Here is a 13,919-nt window from a genome sequence, read left to right as displayed (position 1 = left end):
ACTCTCCCTCACACTCCCCTCACACTCCCCCTCCACACTCCCTCACACTCTCCCTCACACTCCCCTCACACTCCCTCACACTCACACTCTCCCCTCACACTCCTCCCTCACACTCCCCTCACACTCTCCCTCCCCTCACACTCTTCCCTCACACTCCCCCTCACACTCCCCTCACACTCCCCTCACACCCCCCTCACACTCCCCTCACACTCCCCTCACACTCCCCCTCACACTCCCCCTCACACTCCCCTCCACACTCCCCCTCACATTCCCCTCACACTCCCCCTCACACTCCCCCTCACACTCCCCCTCACTCTCCCTCACTCTCCTCACACTCCCCTCACACTCCCCTCACACTCCCCTCACACTCCCCTCACACTCCCCTCACACTCCCCTCACACTCTCCTCACACTCCCCTCACACTCCCCCTCACACTCCCCCTCACACAGCCCCTCACACTCCCCCTCACACACCCCTCACACTCCCTGTCGCACTCACCCCCTCATACTCCCCCTCACACTCCCCCTCACACTCCCCCTCACAATCCCCCTCACACTCCCCTCACAATCCCCCTCACACTCCCCTCACAATCCCCCTCACACTCCCCTCACAATCCCCCTCACACTCCCCTCACAATCCCCCTCACACTCCCCTCACACTCCCCTCACACTCCCCTCACAATCATCCTCACACTTCCCCTCACACTCCCCCGTCGCACACACCCCCTCACACACACCCTCACACACCCCGTCGCACACACCCCCTCACACTCCCCCTCACTCACCCCCTCACACTCCCCCTCACATTCCCCGTCGCACACCCCCTCACCCTCCCCTCACAATCATCCTCACACTTCCCCTCACACACCCCGTCGCACACACCCCATCACACTCCCCTCACAATCATCCTCACACTTCCCCTCACACTCCCCCGTCGCACACACCCCCTCACACACCCCCTCACACACCCCCTCACACACCCCCTCACACACCCCCTCACACACCCCCTCACACACCCCCTCACTCACCCCGTCGCACTCACCCCCTCACACTCCCCCTCACACTCCCCCTCACACACCCCCTCACACACCCCCTCACACACCCCCTCACACACCCCCTCACTCACCCCGTCGCACTCACCCCCTCACACTCCCCCTCACACTCCCCCTCACTCACCCCCTCACACTCCCCCTCACACTCCCCGTTGCACTCACCCCCTCACTCACCCCCTCACTCACCCCCTCACACTCCCCCTCACTCACCCCCTCACTCACCCCCTCACACTCCCCCTCACTCACCCCCTCACTCACCCCCTCACTCACCCCCTCACACACCCCCTCACTCACCCCCTCACTCTCCCCCTCACACATCCCGTCGCACTCACCCCGTCGCACTCCCCCTCACACTCCCCCTCACACACCCCGTCGCACTCCCCCTCACACTCCCCCTCGCACACCCCATCGCACTCCCCCTCACACTCCCCCTCACACTCCCCCTCACTCACCCCCTCACTCACCCCCTCACACTCCCCCTCACTCACCCCCTCACACTCCCCCCTCACACTCCCCATTGCACTCACCCCATCACACTCCCCCTCACTCACCCCCTCACTCACCCCCTCACTCACCCCCTCACACTCCCCCTCACTCTCCCCCTCACTCTCCCCCTCACTCTCCCCCTCACACATCCCGTCGCACTCACCCCGTCGCACTCCCCCTCACTCACCCCCTCACACTCCCCCTCACACTCCCCCTCACACTCCCCCTCACACTCCCCCTCACACTCCCCCTCACTCACCCCCTCACACTCCCCCTCACACTCCCCCTCACACACCCCGTCGCACTCCCCCTCACACTCCCCCCTCACACTCCCTGTTGCACTCACCCCCTCACACTCCCCCTCATTCACCCCCTCACTCACCCCCTCACTCACCCCCTCACTCACCCCCTCACACTCCCCCCCTCATACTGCCCCTCATACTCCCCCTCACACTCCCCCCACACACCCCATCGCACACCCCCTCACACTCCCCCCACACACCCCATCGCACACCCCCTCACACTCCCCCCACACACCCCATCGTACACCCCCTCACACTCCCCCCACACACCCCATCGCACACCCCCTCACACTCCCCCCACACACCCCATCGTACACCCCGTCACACACCCCGTCACACACCCCGTCACACACCCCGTCACACACCCCGTCACACACCCCGTCACACACCCCCTCACACACCCCCTCACACACCCCCTCGCACTCACCCCCTCACACTCCCCCTCACACTCCCCCTCACACTCCCCCTCACACACCCCGTCGCACACTCCCCCTCACACTCCCCGTCACAAGAGGTCCCCCCCACTGCCCACCCCCGGCCAGTGACCGCTATTCTTTTCTCTTCCAGTTCCCGCGGTGTTGTCTATGCGACTGGATATTCTGAGTGTCTTGAAGTTCGAGTGTGAGCATAACATGTGGGCGATAATCACTGAGCTAACAGAGGCAATCGACCAGCTGCAGGAAAAACCGACAGAAGTGGTTGCCTTTGCGTCCTACTTCAGCAAGGTAACGATCCTCTCTATATTGTGGGTGGGTAAATGTAGTGCTGCAGGTTATTGGCCATTTCACTGCAGATTCTTCCAGGACACGATCCCCCGACACCAGGATCGTTATAGAATTAGAGATTTTACAGCATCGACACAGGCCATTCGGCCCAACCAGTCTGTGCCGCTTTATGCTCCACACAAGGCTCCTTCCACCTCTCCATCTCACCTCATCAGCATATCATAAGAACATAAGTTTTAGGAACAGGAGTCGGCCATTCGGCCCCTCGAGCCTCCTCACCATCAACCTCCTCTCCACTTTCCCGTCCGATCCCCATATCCTTACGACACAAAACATTTTTCGATTTCAGCCTTGAATATGCTCAAAGACTGAGCATCCACAGCCCTGTGAGTGAAGAAATTCCTCCTCATCTCAGTCCTAAATCCAGAGACTCTGACCCCTGGTTCTACACTCCCCAGTCCGGGGGAAACATCCTCCCTGCATCTACCCTGGCTTGAGGAGTGGTGCAGAAGGGAGGGATTCAAATTCCTGGGACATTGGAACCGGTTCTAGGGCCGGTGGGACCAGTACAAACCGGACGGTCTGCACCTGGGCAGGACCGGAACCAATGTCCGAGGGGGAGTGTTTGCTAGTGCTGTTGAGGAGGGGTTAAATGAATGTGGCAGGGGGATGGGAACCTATGCAGGGAGACAGAGGGAAGTAGATTGGGGGCAGAAATAAAAGATAGAAAGAAGAAAAGTCAAAGTGGGGGACAGATAAACCCAAGGCAAAAATCAAAAAGGGCCACATTACAGCAAAATGTAAAGGGGCAAAGTGTGTTAAAAAGACAAGCCTGAAGGCTCTGTGCCTCATTGCGAGGAGTATTCGTAATAAGGTGGACGAATTAACTGCGCAGGCAGCTATTAACAGATATGATACAATTGGCTTACGGAGACATGGGTCCAGGGTGACCAAGGCTGGGAACTCAACATCCAGGGGTATTCAATATTCACGAAGGATAGACAGAAAGGAAAAGGAGGTGGGGTAGCGTTGCTGGTTAAAGAGAAAATTAACACAATAGAAAAGAAGGAGATTAGCTTGGATGATGCGGAATACCAACGGTCAGAAAACGCTAGTGGGAGTTGTGTACAGACCACCAAACAGTAGTAGTGAGGTTGGGGACAGCATCAAACAAGAAATAAGGGATGCGTGCAATAAAGGTTACAGCAGTTATCATGGGTGACTTTAATCTACATATAGATTGGGCTAACCAAACTGGTAGCAATACAGTGGAGGAGGATTTCCTGGAGTGTATTAGGAATGGTTTTCCAGACCAATATGTCGAGAGGAACCAACTAGAGGGCTGGCCATCCTAGACTGGGTGATGTGTAATGAGAGAGGACTAATTAGCAATCTTGTTCTGCGAGGCCCCTTAGAAAAGAGTGACCATAATATGGTAGAATTCTTTATTCAGATGGAGAGTAACACAGTTAAGTCAGAGACTAGAGTCCTGAACTTAAGGAAAGGTAACTTTGACGGTATGAGATGTGAATTGGCGAGGATAGACTGGCGAGTGATACTTAAAGGGTTGACGGTGGATAGGCAATGGCAAACATTTATAGATCACATGGATGAACTTCAACAATTGTACATCCCTGTCTGGAGTAAAAATAAAACTGGGAAGGTGGCTCAACCGTGGCTAACAAGGGAAATTAGGGAAAGTGTTAAATCCAAGGAAGAGGCATATAAATTGGCCAGAAAAAACAGCAAACCTGAGGACTGGGAGAAATTTAGAATTCAGCAGAGGAGGAAAAAGGGTTTAATTAAGAGGGGGAAAATAGAGTATGAGAGGAAGCTTGCTGGGAACATAAAAACTGACTGCAAAAGCTTCTATAAATATGTGAAAAGAAAAAGATTAGTGAAGACAAACGTAGGTCCCTTGCAGTCAGAATCAGGTGAATTTATAATGGGAAACAAAGAAATGGCAGACCAATTGAACAAATACTTCCTTCACGAAGGAAGACACAAATAAACTTCCGGAAATACTAAGGGACCGAGGGACTAGCGAGAAGGAGAAACTGAAGGAAATCATTATTAGTCAGGAAATTGTGTTAGGGAAATTGATGGGATTGAAGGCCAATAAATCCCCAGGGCCTGATAGTCTGCATCCCAGAGTACTTAAGGAAGTGGCCCTAGAAATAGTGGATGCATTGGTGATCATTTTCCAACAGTCGATCGACTCTGGATCAGTTCCTATGGACTGGAGGGTAGCTAATGTAACCCCACTTTTTAAAAAAGGAGGGAGAGAGAAAACGGGGAATTATAGACCGGTTAGCCTGATATCAGTCGTGTTGTCTGATGTTGGATCAATTATTAAAGATGAAATAGCAGCACATTTGGAAAGCAGTGTCAGGATCGGTCCAAGTCAGCATGGATTTATGAAAGGGAAATCATGCTTGACAAATCTTCTGGAATTTTTTGAGGATGTAACTAGTAGAGTGGACAAGGGAGAACCAGTGGATGTGGTGTATTTGAACTTTCAAAAGGCTTTTGACAAGGACCCACACAAGAGGTTGGTGTGCAAAATTAAAGCACATGATATTTGGGGGGTAATGTATTGATGTGGATAGAGAATTGGTTGGCAGACTGGAAGCAGAGAGTCGGGATAAACGGGTCCTTCTCAGATTGGCAGGCAGTGACTAGTGGAGTGCCGCAGGGTTCAGTGCTCGAACCCCAGCATTCAGATGAAGGAATTGAGTGTAATATCTCCAGGTTTGCAGATGACACTAAGCTGGGTGGCGGTGTGAGCTGTGAGGGGGATGCTACGAGGCTGCAGGGTGACTTGGACAGGTTAGGTGAGTGGGCAAATGCATGGCAGCTGCAGTATAATGTGGATAAATGTGAGGTTATCCACTTTGGTGGCAAAAACATGAAGGCAGAATATTATCAAAATGGCGACAGATTAGGAAAAGGGGAGGTGCAATGAGACCTGGGTGTCATGGTTCATCAGTCATTCAAAGTTGATATGCAGCTACAGCAGGCGATGAAGAAGGCAAATGGTATGTTGGCCTTCATAGCTAAGGAATTTGAGTATAGGAGCAGGGAGGTCTTACTGCAGTTGTACAGGGCCTTGGTGAGGCCTCACCTGGAGTATTGTGTTCAGTTTTACATAAGAACATAAGAACAGAAGAATTAGGAACAGGAGTAGGCCATCTTGCCCCTCGAGCCTGCTCTGCCATCCAACAAGATCAGGGCTGATCTGGCCGTGGACTCAGCTCTACTTACCCGCCTGCTCCCCGTAACCCTTAATTCCCTTATTGGTTAAAAATCTATCTGTGACTTGAATACATTCAATGAGCTAGCCTCAACTGCTTCCTTGGGCAGAGAATTCCACAGATTCACAACCCTCTGGGAGAAGAAATTCCTTCTCAACTCGGTTTTAAATTGGCTCCCCCGTGTTTTGAGGCTGTGCCCCCTAGTTCTAGTCTCCCCAACATTGGAAACAACCTCTCTGCCTCTATCTTGTCTATCCCTTTTATTATTTTAAATGTTTCTATCCTTCTGAACTCCAACGAGTAAAGACCCAGTCTACTCAATCTATCATAGACATAGAAACATAGAAACATAGAAAATAGGTGCAGGAGTAGGCCATTCGGCCCTTCTAGCCTGCACCGCCATTCAATGAGTTCATGGCTGAACATTCAACTTCAGTACCCCATTCCTGCTTTCTCGCCATACCCCTTGATCCCCCGAGTAGTAAGGACCTCATCTAACTCCTTTTTGAATATATTTAGTGAATTGGCCTCAACAACTTTCTGTGGTAGAGAATTCCACAGGTTCACCACTCTCTGGGTGAAGAAATTCCTCCGCATCTCGGTCCTAAATGGCTTACCCCTTATCCTTAGACTGTGACCTCTGGTTCTGGACTTCCCCAACATTGGGAACATTCTTCCTGCATCTAACCTGTCTAACCCCGTCAGAATTTTAAATGTTTCTATGAGGTCCCCTCTCATTCTTCTGAACTCCAGTGAATACAAGCCCAGTTGATCCAGTCTTTCTTGATAGGTCAGTCCCGCCATCCCGGGAATCAGTCTGGTGAACCTTCGCTGCACTCCCTCAATAGCAAGAATGTCCTTCCTCAGGTTAGGAGACAAAAACTGTACACAATACTCCAGGTGTGGCCTCACCAATGCCCTGTACAACTGTAGCAACACCTCCCTGCCCCTGTACTCAAATCCCCTTGCTATGAAGGCCAACATGCCATTTGCTTTCTTAACCGCCTGCTGCACCTGCATGCCAACCTTCAATGACTGATGTACCATGACACCCAGGTCTCTTTGCACCTCCTCTTTTCCTAATCTGTCACCATTCAGATAATAGTCTGTCTCTCTGTTTTTACCACCAAAGTGGATAACCTCACATTTATCCACATTATACTTCATCTGCCATGCATTTGCCCACTCACCTAACCTATCCAAGTCACTCTGCAGCCTCACAGCATCCTCCTCGCAGCTCACACTGCCACCCAACTTAGTGTCATCCGCAAATTTGGAGATACTACATTTAATCCCCTCATCTAAATCATTAATGTACAGTGTAAACAGCTGGGGCCCCAGCACAGAACCTTGCGGTACCCCACTAGTCACTGCCTGCCATTCTGAAAAGTCCCCATTTACTCCTACTCTTTGCTTCCTGTCTGACAACCAGTTCTCAATCCATGTCAGTACACTACCCCCAATCCCATGTGCTCTAAATTTGCACATCAATCTCTTGTGTGGGACCTTGTCGAACGCCTTCTGAAAGTCCAAATATACCACATCAACTGGTTCTCCCTTGTCCACTCTACTGGAAACATCCTCAAAAAATTCCAGAAGATTTGTCAAGCATGATTTCCCTTTCACAAATCCATGCTGACTTGGACCTATCATGTCACCTCTTTCCAAATGCACTACTATGACATCCTTAATAATTGATTCCATTATTTTACCCACTACCGATGTCAGGCTGACCGGTCTATAATTCCCTGTTTTCTCTCTCCCTCCTTTTTTAAAAAGTGGGGTTACATTGGCTACCCTCCACTCTATAGGAACTGATCCAGAGTCAATGGAATGTTGGAAAATGACTGTCAATGCATCCACTATTTCCAAGGCCACCTCCTTAAGTACTCTGGGATGCAGTCCATCAGGCCCTGGGGATTTATCGGCCTTCAATCCCATCAATTTCCCCAACACAATTTCCCGGCTAATAAGGATTTCCCTCAGTTCCTGCTCCTTACTAGACCCCCCGACCCCTTTTATAACCGGAAGGTTGTTTGTGTCCTCCTTCGTGAATACCGAACCAAAGTACTTGTTCAGTTGGTCCGCCATTTCTTTGTTCCCCGTTATGACTTCCCCTGATTCTGACTGCAGGGGACCTACGTTTGTCTTTACTAACCTTTTTCTCTCTACATATCGATCGAAACTTTTGCAATCCGTCTTAATGTTCCCTGCAAGCTTCTTCTCATACTCCATTTTCCCTGCCCTAATCAAACCCTTTGTCCTCCTCTGCTGAGTTCTAAATTTCTCCCAGTCCCCAGGTTCGCTGCTATTTCTGGCCAATTTGTATGCCACTTCCTTGGCTTTAATACTATCCCTGATTTCCCTTGATAGCCACGGTTGAGCCACCTTCCCTTTTTTATTTTTATGCCAGACAGGAATGTACAATTGTTGTACAATCATACGGTAACCCCCTCATCTCCGGAATCAGCCTAGTGAATCGTCTCTGTACCCCCTCACATTGCCAGTATATCCTTCCTTAAGTAAGGCGACCAAAACTGCATGCAGTACTCCAGGTGCGGCCTCACCAATACCCTGTACAGTTGCAGCAGGACCTCCCTGCTTTTGTACTCCATCCCTCTCGCAATGAAGGCCAACATTCCATTCGCCTTCCTGATTATCTGCTGCACCTGCAAATTAACTTTTTGGGATTCATGCACAAGGACCCCCAGATCCCTCTGCACCGCAGCATGTTGTAATTTCTCCCCATTCAAATAGTATTCCCTTTTTTGTTTTTTTTTCTCCAAGGTGGATGACCTCACACTTTCCGACATTGTATTCCATCTGCCAAACCTTAGCCCATTCGCTTAACCTATCCAAATCTCTTTGCAGCCTCTCTGTGTCCTCTACACAACCCGCTTTCCCACTAATCTTTGTGTCATCTGCAAATTTTGTTACACTACACTCTGTCCCCTCTTCCAGGTCATCTATGTATATTGTAAACAGTTGTGGTCCCAGCACCGATCCCTGTGGCACACCACTAACCACCGATTTCCAACCCGAAAAGGACCCATTTATCCCAACTCTCTGCTTTCTGTTAGCCAGCCAATTCTCTATCCATGCTAATACATTTCCACTGACCCCGCGTACCTTTATCTTCTGCAGTAACCTTTTGTGTGGCACCTTATTGAATGCCTTTTGAAAATCCAAATACACCACATCCATCGGTACACCTCTCTCCAACTTGCTTGTTATATCCTCAAAGAATTCCAGTAAATTAGTTAAACATGATTTCCCCTTCATGAATCCATGTTGCGTCTGCTTGATTGCACTATTCCTATCTAGATGTCCCGCTATTTCTTCCTTAATAGTTTCAAGCATTTTCCCCACTACAGATGTTAAACTAACCGGCCTATAGTTACTTGCCTTTTGTCTGCCAACTTTTTTAAACAGAGGCGTTACATTAGCTGATTTCCAAACCACTGGTACCTCCCCAGAGTCCAGAAAATTTTGGTAGATTATAACGAATGCATCTGCTATAACTTCCGCCATCTCTTTTGATACACTGGGATGCATTTCATCAGGACCAGGGGACTTGTCTACCTTGAGTCCCATTAGCCTGTCCAGCACTGCCCCGCTAGTGATAGTGATTATCTCAAGGTCCTCCCTTCCCACATTCCTGTGACCAACAATTTCAGGCATGGTTTCTGTGTCTTCCACTGTGAAGACCGAAGCAAAATAATTGTTTAAGGTCTCAGCCATTTCCACATTTCCCATTATTAAATCCCCCTTCTCATCTTCTAAGGGACCAACATTTACTTTCATCACTCTTTTCTGTTTTATATATCTGTAAAAGCTTTTACTATCCGTTTTTATGTTTTGCGCAAGTTTACTTTCGTAATCTATCTTTCCTTTCTTTATTGCTTTCTTAGTCATTCTTTGCTATCGTTTAAAATTTTCCCAATCTTCTATTTTCCCACTAACCTTGGCCACCTTATACGCATTGGTTTTTAATTTGATACTCTCCTTAATTTCCCTGGTTATCCACGGCTGGTTATCCCTTCTCTTACCACCCTTTTTCATTGGAATATATTTTTGTTGAGCACTATAAAAGAGCTCCTTAAAAGTCCTCCACTGTTCCTCAATTGTGGCACCGTTTAGTCTGTGTTTCCAGTCTAATTCAGCCAACTCTGCCCTCATCCCACTGTAGTCCCCTTTGTTTAAGCATAGTATGCTCGTTTGAGACACTACTTCCTCACCCTCAATCTGCATTACAAATTCAACCATACTGTGATCACTCATACCGAGAGGATCTTTTACAAGGAGATCGTTTATTCTTCCTGTCTCATTACAGAGGACCAGATCTAAGATAGCTTACTCCCTTGTAGGTTCTGTAACATACTGTTCTGAGAAACAATCCCGTATGCATTCTATGAATTCCTCCTCCAGGCGACCCCGTGCGATTTGATTTGACCAATCGATATCTTGGTTAAAATCCCCCATGATTACTGCCGTTCCTTTTGGTCTCCTAATCTGAGGAAGGACGTTCTTGCTATTGAAGGAGTGCAGCGAAGGTTCACCAGATTGATTCCCGGGATGGCAGGACTGACATATGAGGAGAGACTGGATCGACTGGGCCTGTATTCACTGGAGTTTAGAAGGATGAGAGGGGATCTCATAGAAACATATAAAATTCTGAAGGGACTGGACAGGTTAGATGCAGGAAGAATGTTCCCGATGTTGGAGAATTCCAGACCAGGGGACATAGTCTTAGGATAAAGGGTAGGCCATTTAGGACCGAGATGAGGAGAAACTTCTTCACTCAGAGAGTTGTTAACCTGTGGAATTCCCTACCGCAGGAAGCTATTGAGGCCAGTTCATTAGATATATTCAAGAGGGAGTTAGATATGGACATGACGGCTAAAGGGATCAAGTGTTATGGAGAGAAAGCAGGAAAGGGGTACTGAGCGAATGATCAGCCATGATCATATTGAATGGTGGTGCAGGCTCGAAGGGCTGAATGGCCTACTCCTGCACCTATTTTCTATGTTTCTCATACCCTTCAGAATCTTGTATGCTTCAGTGAGAGCACCTTCCATTCTTCCAAACTGGAGATTATAGGCTCAATCTATTCAATATTTCTATTCCTTTCTCCCTCATGTGTTTATCTAGCTTCCCCTTGAATGCATGTGTGCTACCCCTCCCTGTGGCAGCGAGTTCCACATTCTCACCATTCTCGAGGTAAAGAAGTTTCACCTGAATTCCCAATTGGATTTATTGGTGACTATCTTATATTTATGACCCCTAGTTTTGGACTTCCCCACAAGCCAAGGATTAATTAGGGACAGTCAGCACGGATTTGTTAAGGGAAGATCGTGTTTGACTAACCCGATTGAACTTTTTGAGGAGGTAACCCAGAGGGTCGATGAGGGTAGTGCGTACGATGTAGTATAAATGGACTTTAGCAAGGCTTTTGATAAGGTCCCACATGGCAGACTGGTCATGAAGGTTAAAGCCCAGGGGATCCAGGGCAAAGTGGCAAGTTGGATCCAAAATTGGTTCAGAGGCAGGAAGCAAAGGGTAATGGTTGATTGATGTTTTTGTGACTGGAAGGAGGTTTCCAGTGGGGTTCCGCAGGGCTCAGTACTGGGTCCCTTGCTTTTTGTGGTATATATCAACGCTTTAGATTTGAATATAGGGAGTATGATTAAGATGTTTGCAGATGACACTAAAATTGGCCGTGTGGTTGATAATGCAGAGGAAAGTCATGAGCTGCAGGAGGATATCAATCTACTGGTCAGGTGGGCAGAGCAGTGGCAAATGGAATTTAATTCAGAGAAGTGTGAGGTGATGCACTTTGGGAGGGTTAATAAGGAAAGGGTATACACATTAAGCGGTGGGCCACTTAATAGTGTAGATGAACAAAGGGATCTTGGAGTGTTTGTCCACAGATCCCTGAAAGTAGCAGGCCAGGTGGATAAGGTGGTTAAGAAGGCATACGGAATGCTTGCCTTTATTGGCCGAGGCATAGAATATAAGAGCAGGGAGGTTATGCTTAAATTGTATAATACTCTGGTTAGGCCACAGCTGGAGTACTGCGTGCAGTTCTGCTCGCCGTATTATCAGAAGGACGTGATTGCACTGGAGAGGGTGCAGAGGAGATTTACTAGGATGCCTGGAATGGAGAATCTTAGTTATGAGGACAGATTGGATAGGCTGGGTTTGTTCTCATTGGAACAGAGGAGGTTGAGGTGTACAAAATATTGAGGGCCTGGACATAGTGGATAGTAAGGGCCTATTTCCTTGGAGATGGGGTCTATTACGAGGGGGCATAGTTTTAAGGTGGTTGGTGGAAGGTTTCGAGGGGATTTGAGGGGGGGCTTCTTTACACAGAGGGTTGTGGGGATCTGGATCTCGCTGCCTGGAAGAGTGGTGGATGCAGAAACCCTCCCCACTTTTAAGAGATGGTTGGATGGGCACTTAAAGTGCAGTAACCTGCAGGGTTACGGACCTAGAGCTGGTAATTGGGATTAGACTGGATGACCTTTTGTTGGACGGTGCAGATATAATGGTAAGTACTGCAGGGAATAGAATATGACCAGGGTGCTCTCCTGGACTAGTGTCGATCGCCTGGATGGGTCGGAGAGGAATTTTCCCAGATTTTTTCTCCCTAAATTGGCCTGGGTTTTTATCTGGTTTTTGCCTCTCCCAGGAGATCCCATGGCTCCGGTTGGGGTGGAGTGTAGAATGTTTCAGTATAAGGGGTGTCACAGTTGTGTGAGGCGGACTGGTTGGGCTGGGTGCTCTTTGCCTTTCCGTCATTGTTCATAGGTTTATATGTCACCTTCAGGGCTGCTGACCGAGGGCCGTGTGGCTCTTTGTCGGCCGGCGCGGACACGATGGGATGGAATGGCCTCCTTCTGCGCTGTAAATTTCTGTGTTTCTAACTGAAAATATCTTGGCTAGGATAGATTGGCGAATGATACTGAAGGGGTTGACTGTGGATGGGCAATGGCAGACATTTAGAGACCGCATGGATGAACTACAACAATTGTACATTCCTGTCTGGCGTAAAAATAAAAAAGGGAAGGTGGCTCAACCGTGGCTATCAAGGGAAATCAGGGATAGTATTAAAGCCAAGGAAGTGGCATACAAATTGGCCAGAAATAGCAGCGAACCTGGGGACTGGGAGAAATTTAGAACTCAGCAGAGGAGGACAAAGGGTTTGATTAGGGCAGGGAAAATGGAGTACGAGAGGAAGCTTGCAGGGAACATTAAGACGGATTGCAAAAGCTTCTATAGATATGTAAAGAGAAAAAGGTTAGTAAAGACAAACGTAGGTCCCCTGCAGTCAGAATCAGGGGAAGTCATAACGGGGAACAAAGAAATGGCAGACCAATTGAACAAGTACTTTGGTTCGGTATTCACTAAGGAGGACACAAACAACCTTCCGGATATAAAAGGGGTCGGAGGGTCTAGTAAGGAGGAGGAACTGAGGGAAATCCTTATTAGTCGGGAAATTGTGTTGGGGAAATTGATGGGATTGAAGGCCGATAAATCCCCAGGGCCTGATGGACTGCATCCCAGAGTACTTAAGGAGGTGGCCTTGGAAATAGCGGATGCATTGACAGTCATTTTCCAACATTCCATTGACTCTGGATCAGTTCCTATGGAGTGGAGGGTAGCCAATGTAACCCCACTTTTTTAAAAAGGAGGGAGAGAGAAAACAGGGAGTTATAGACCGGTCAGCCTGACCTCAGTCGTGGGTAAAATGATGGAATCAATTATTAAGGATGTCATAGCAGTGCATTTGGAAAGAGGTGATATGATAGGTCCAAGTCAGCATGGATTTGTGAAAGGGAAATCATGCTTGACAAATCTTCTGGAATTTTTTGAGGATGTTTCCAGTAGAGTGGACAAGGGAGAACCAGTTGATGTGGTGTATTTGGACTTTCAGAAGGCTTTCGACAAGGTCCCACACAAGAGATTAATGTGCAAAGTTAAAGCACATGGGATTGGGGATAGTGTGCTGACGTGGATTGAGAACTGGTTGTCAGACAGGAAGCAAAGAGTAGGAGTAAATGGGTACTTTTCAGAATGGCAGGCAGTGACTAGTGGGGTA

At 48.6% G+C, this 13,919-nt stretch overlaps 1 protein-coding gene across 1 annotated transcript in view; it reads left to right on the top strand.

The window, feature by feature from the left end:
* Nucleotides 1–13,919, top strand: part of LOC139274681 (dynein heavy chain domain-containing protein 1) — a 454,628-nt gene that overhangs the window by 224,235 nt on the left and 216,474 nt on the right. Inside the window, exon 12 of the mRNA XM_070891360.1 lies at nt 2,407–2,564. Coding sequence (XP_070747461.1) covers nt 2,407–2,564 — 158 coding nt within the window. The remainder of the gene's footprint in view (nt 1–2,406; nt 2,565–13,919) is intronic.

Source organism: Pristiophorus japonicus, chromosome 10, assembly GCF_044704955.1.
Source record: "Pristiophorus japonicus isolate sPriJap1 chromosome 10, sPriJap1.hap1, whole genome shotgun sequence".
NCBI classification, from domain to species: domain Eukaryota; kingdom Metazoa; phylum Chordata; class Chondrichthyes; family Pristiophoridae; genus Pristiophorus; species Pristiophorus japonicus.
The sequence above is the reverse complement of the archived record's forward strand: the minus strand, read 5'-3'. Positions and strand labels throughout refer to the sequence as shown.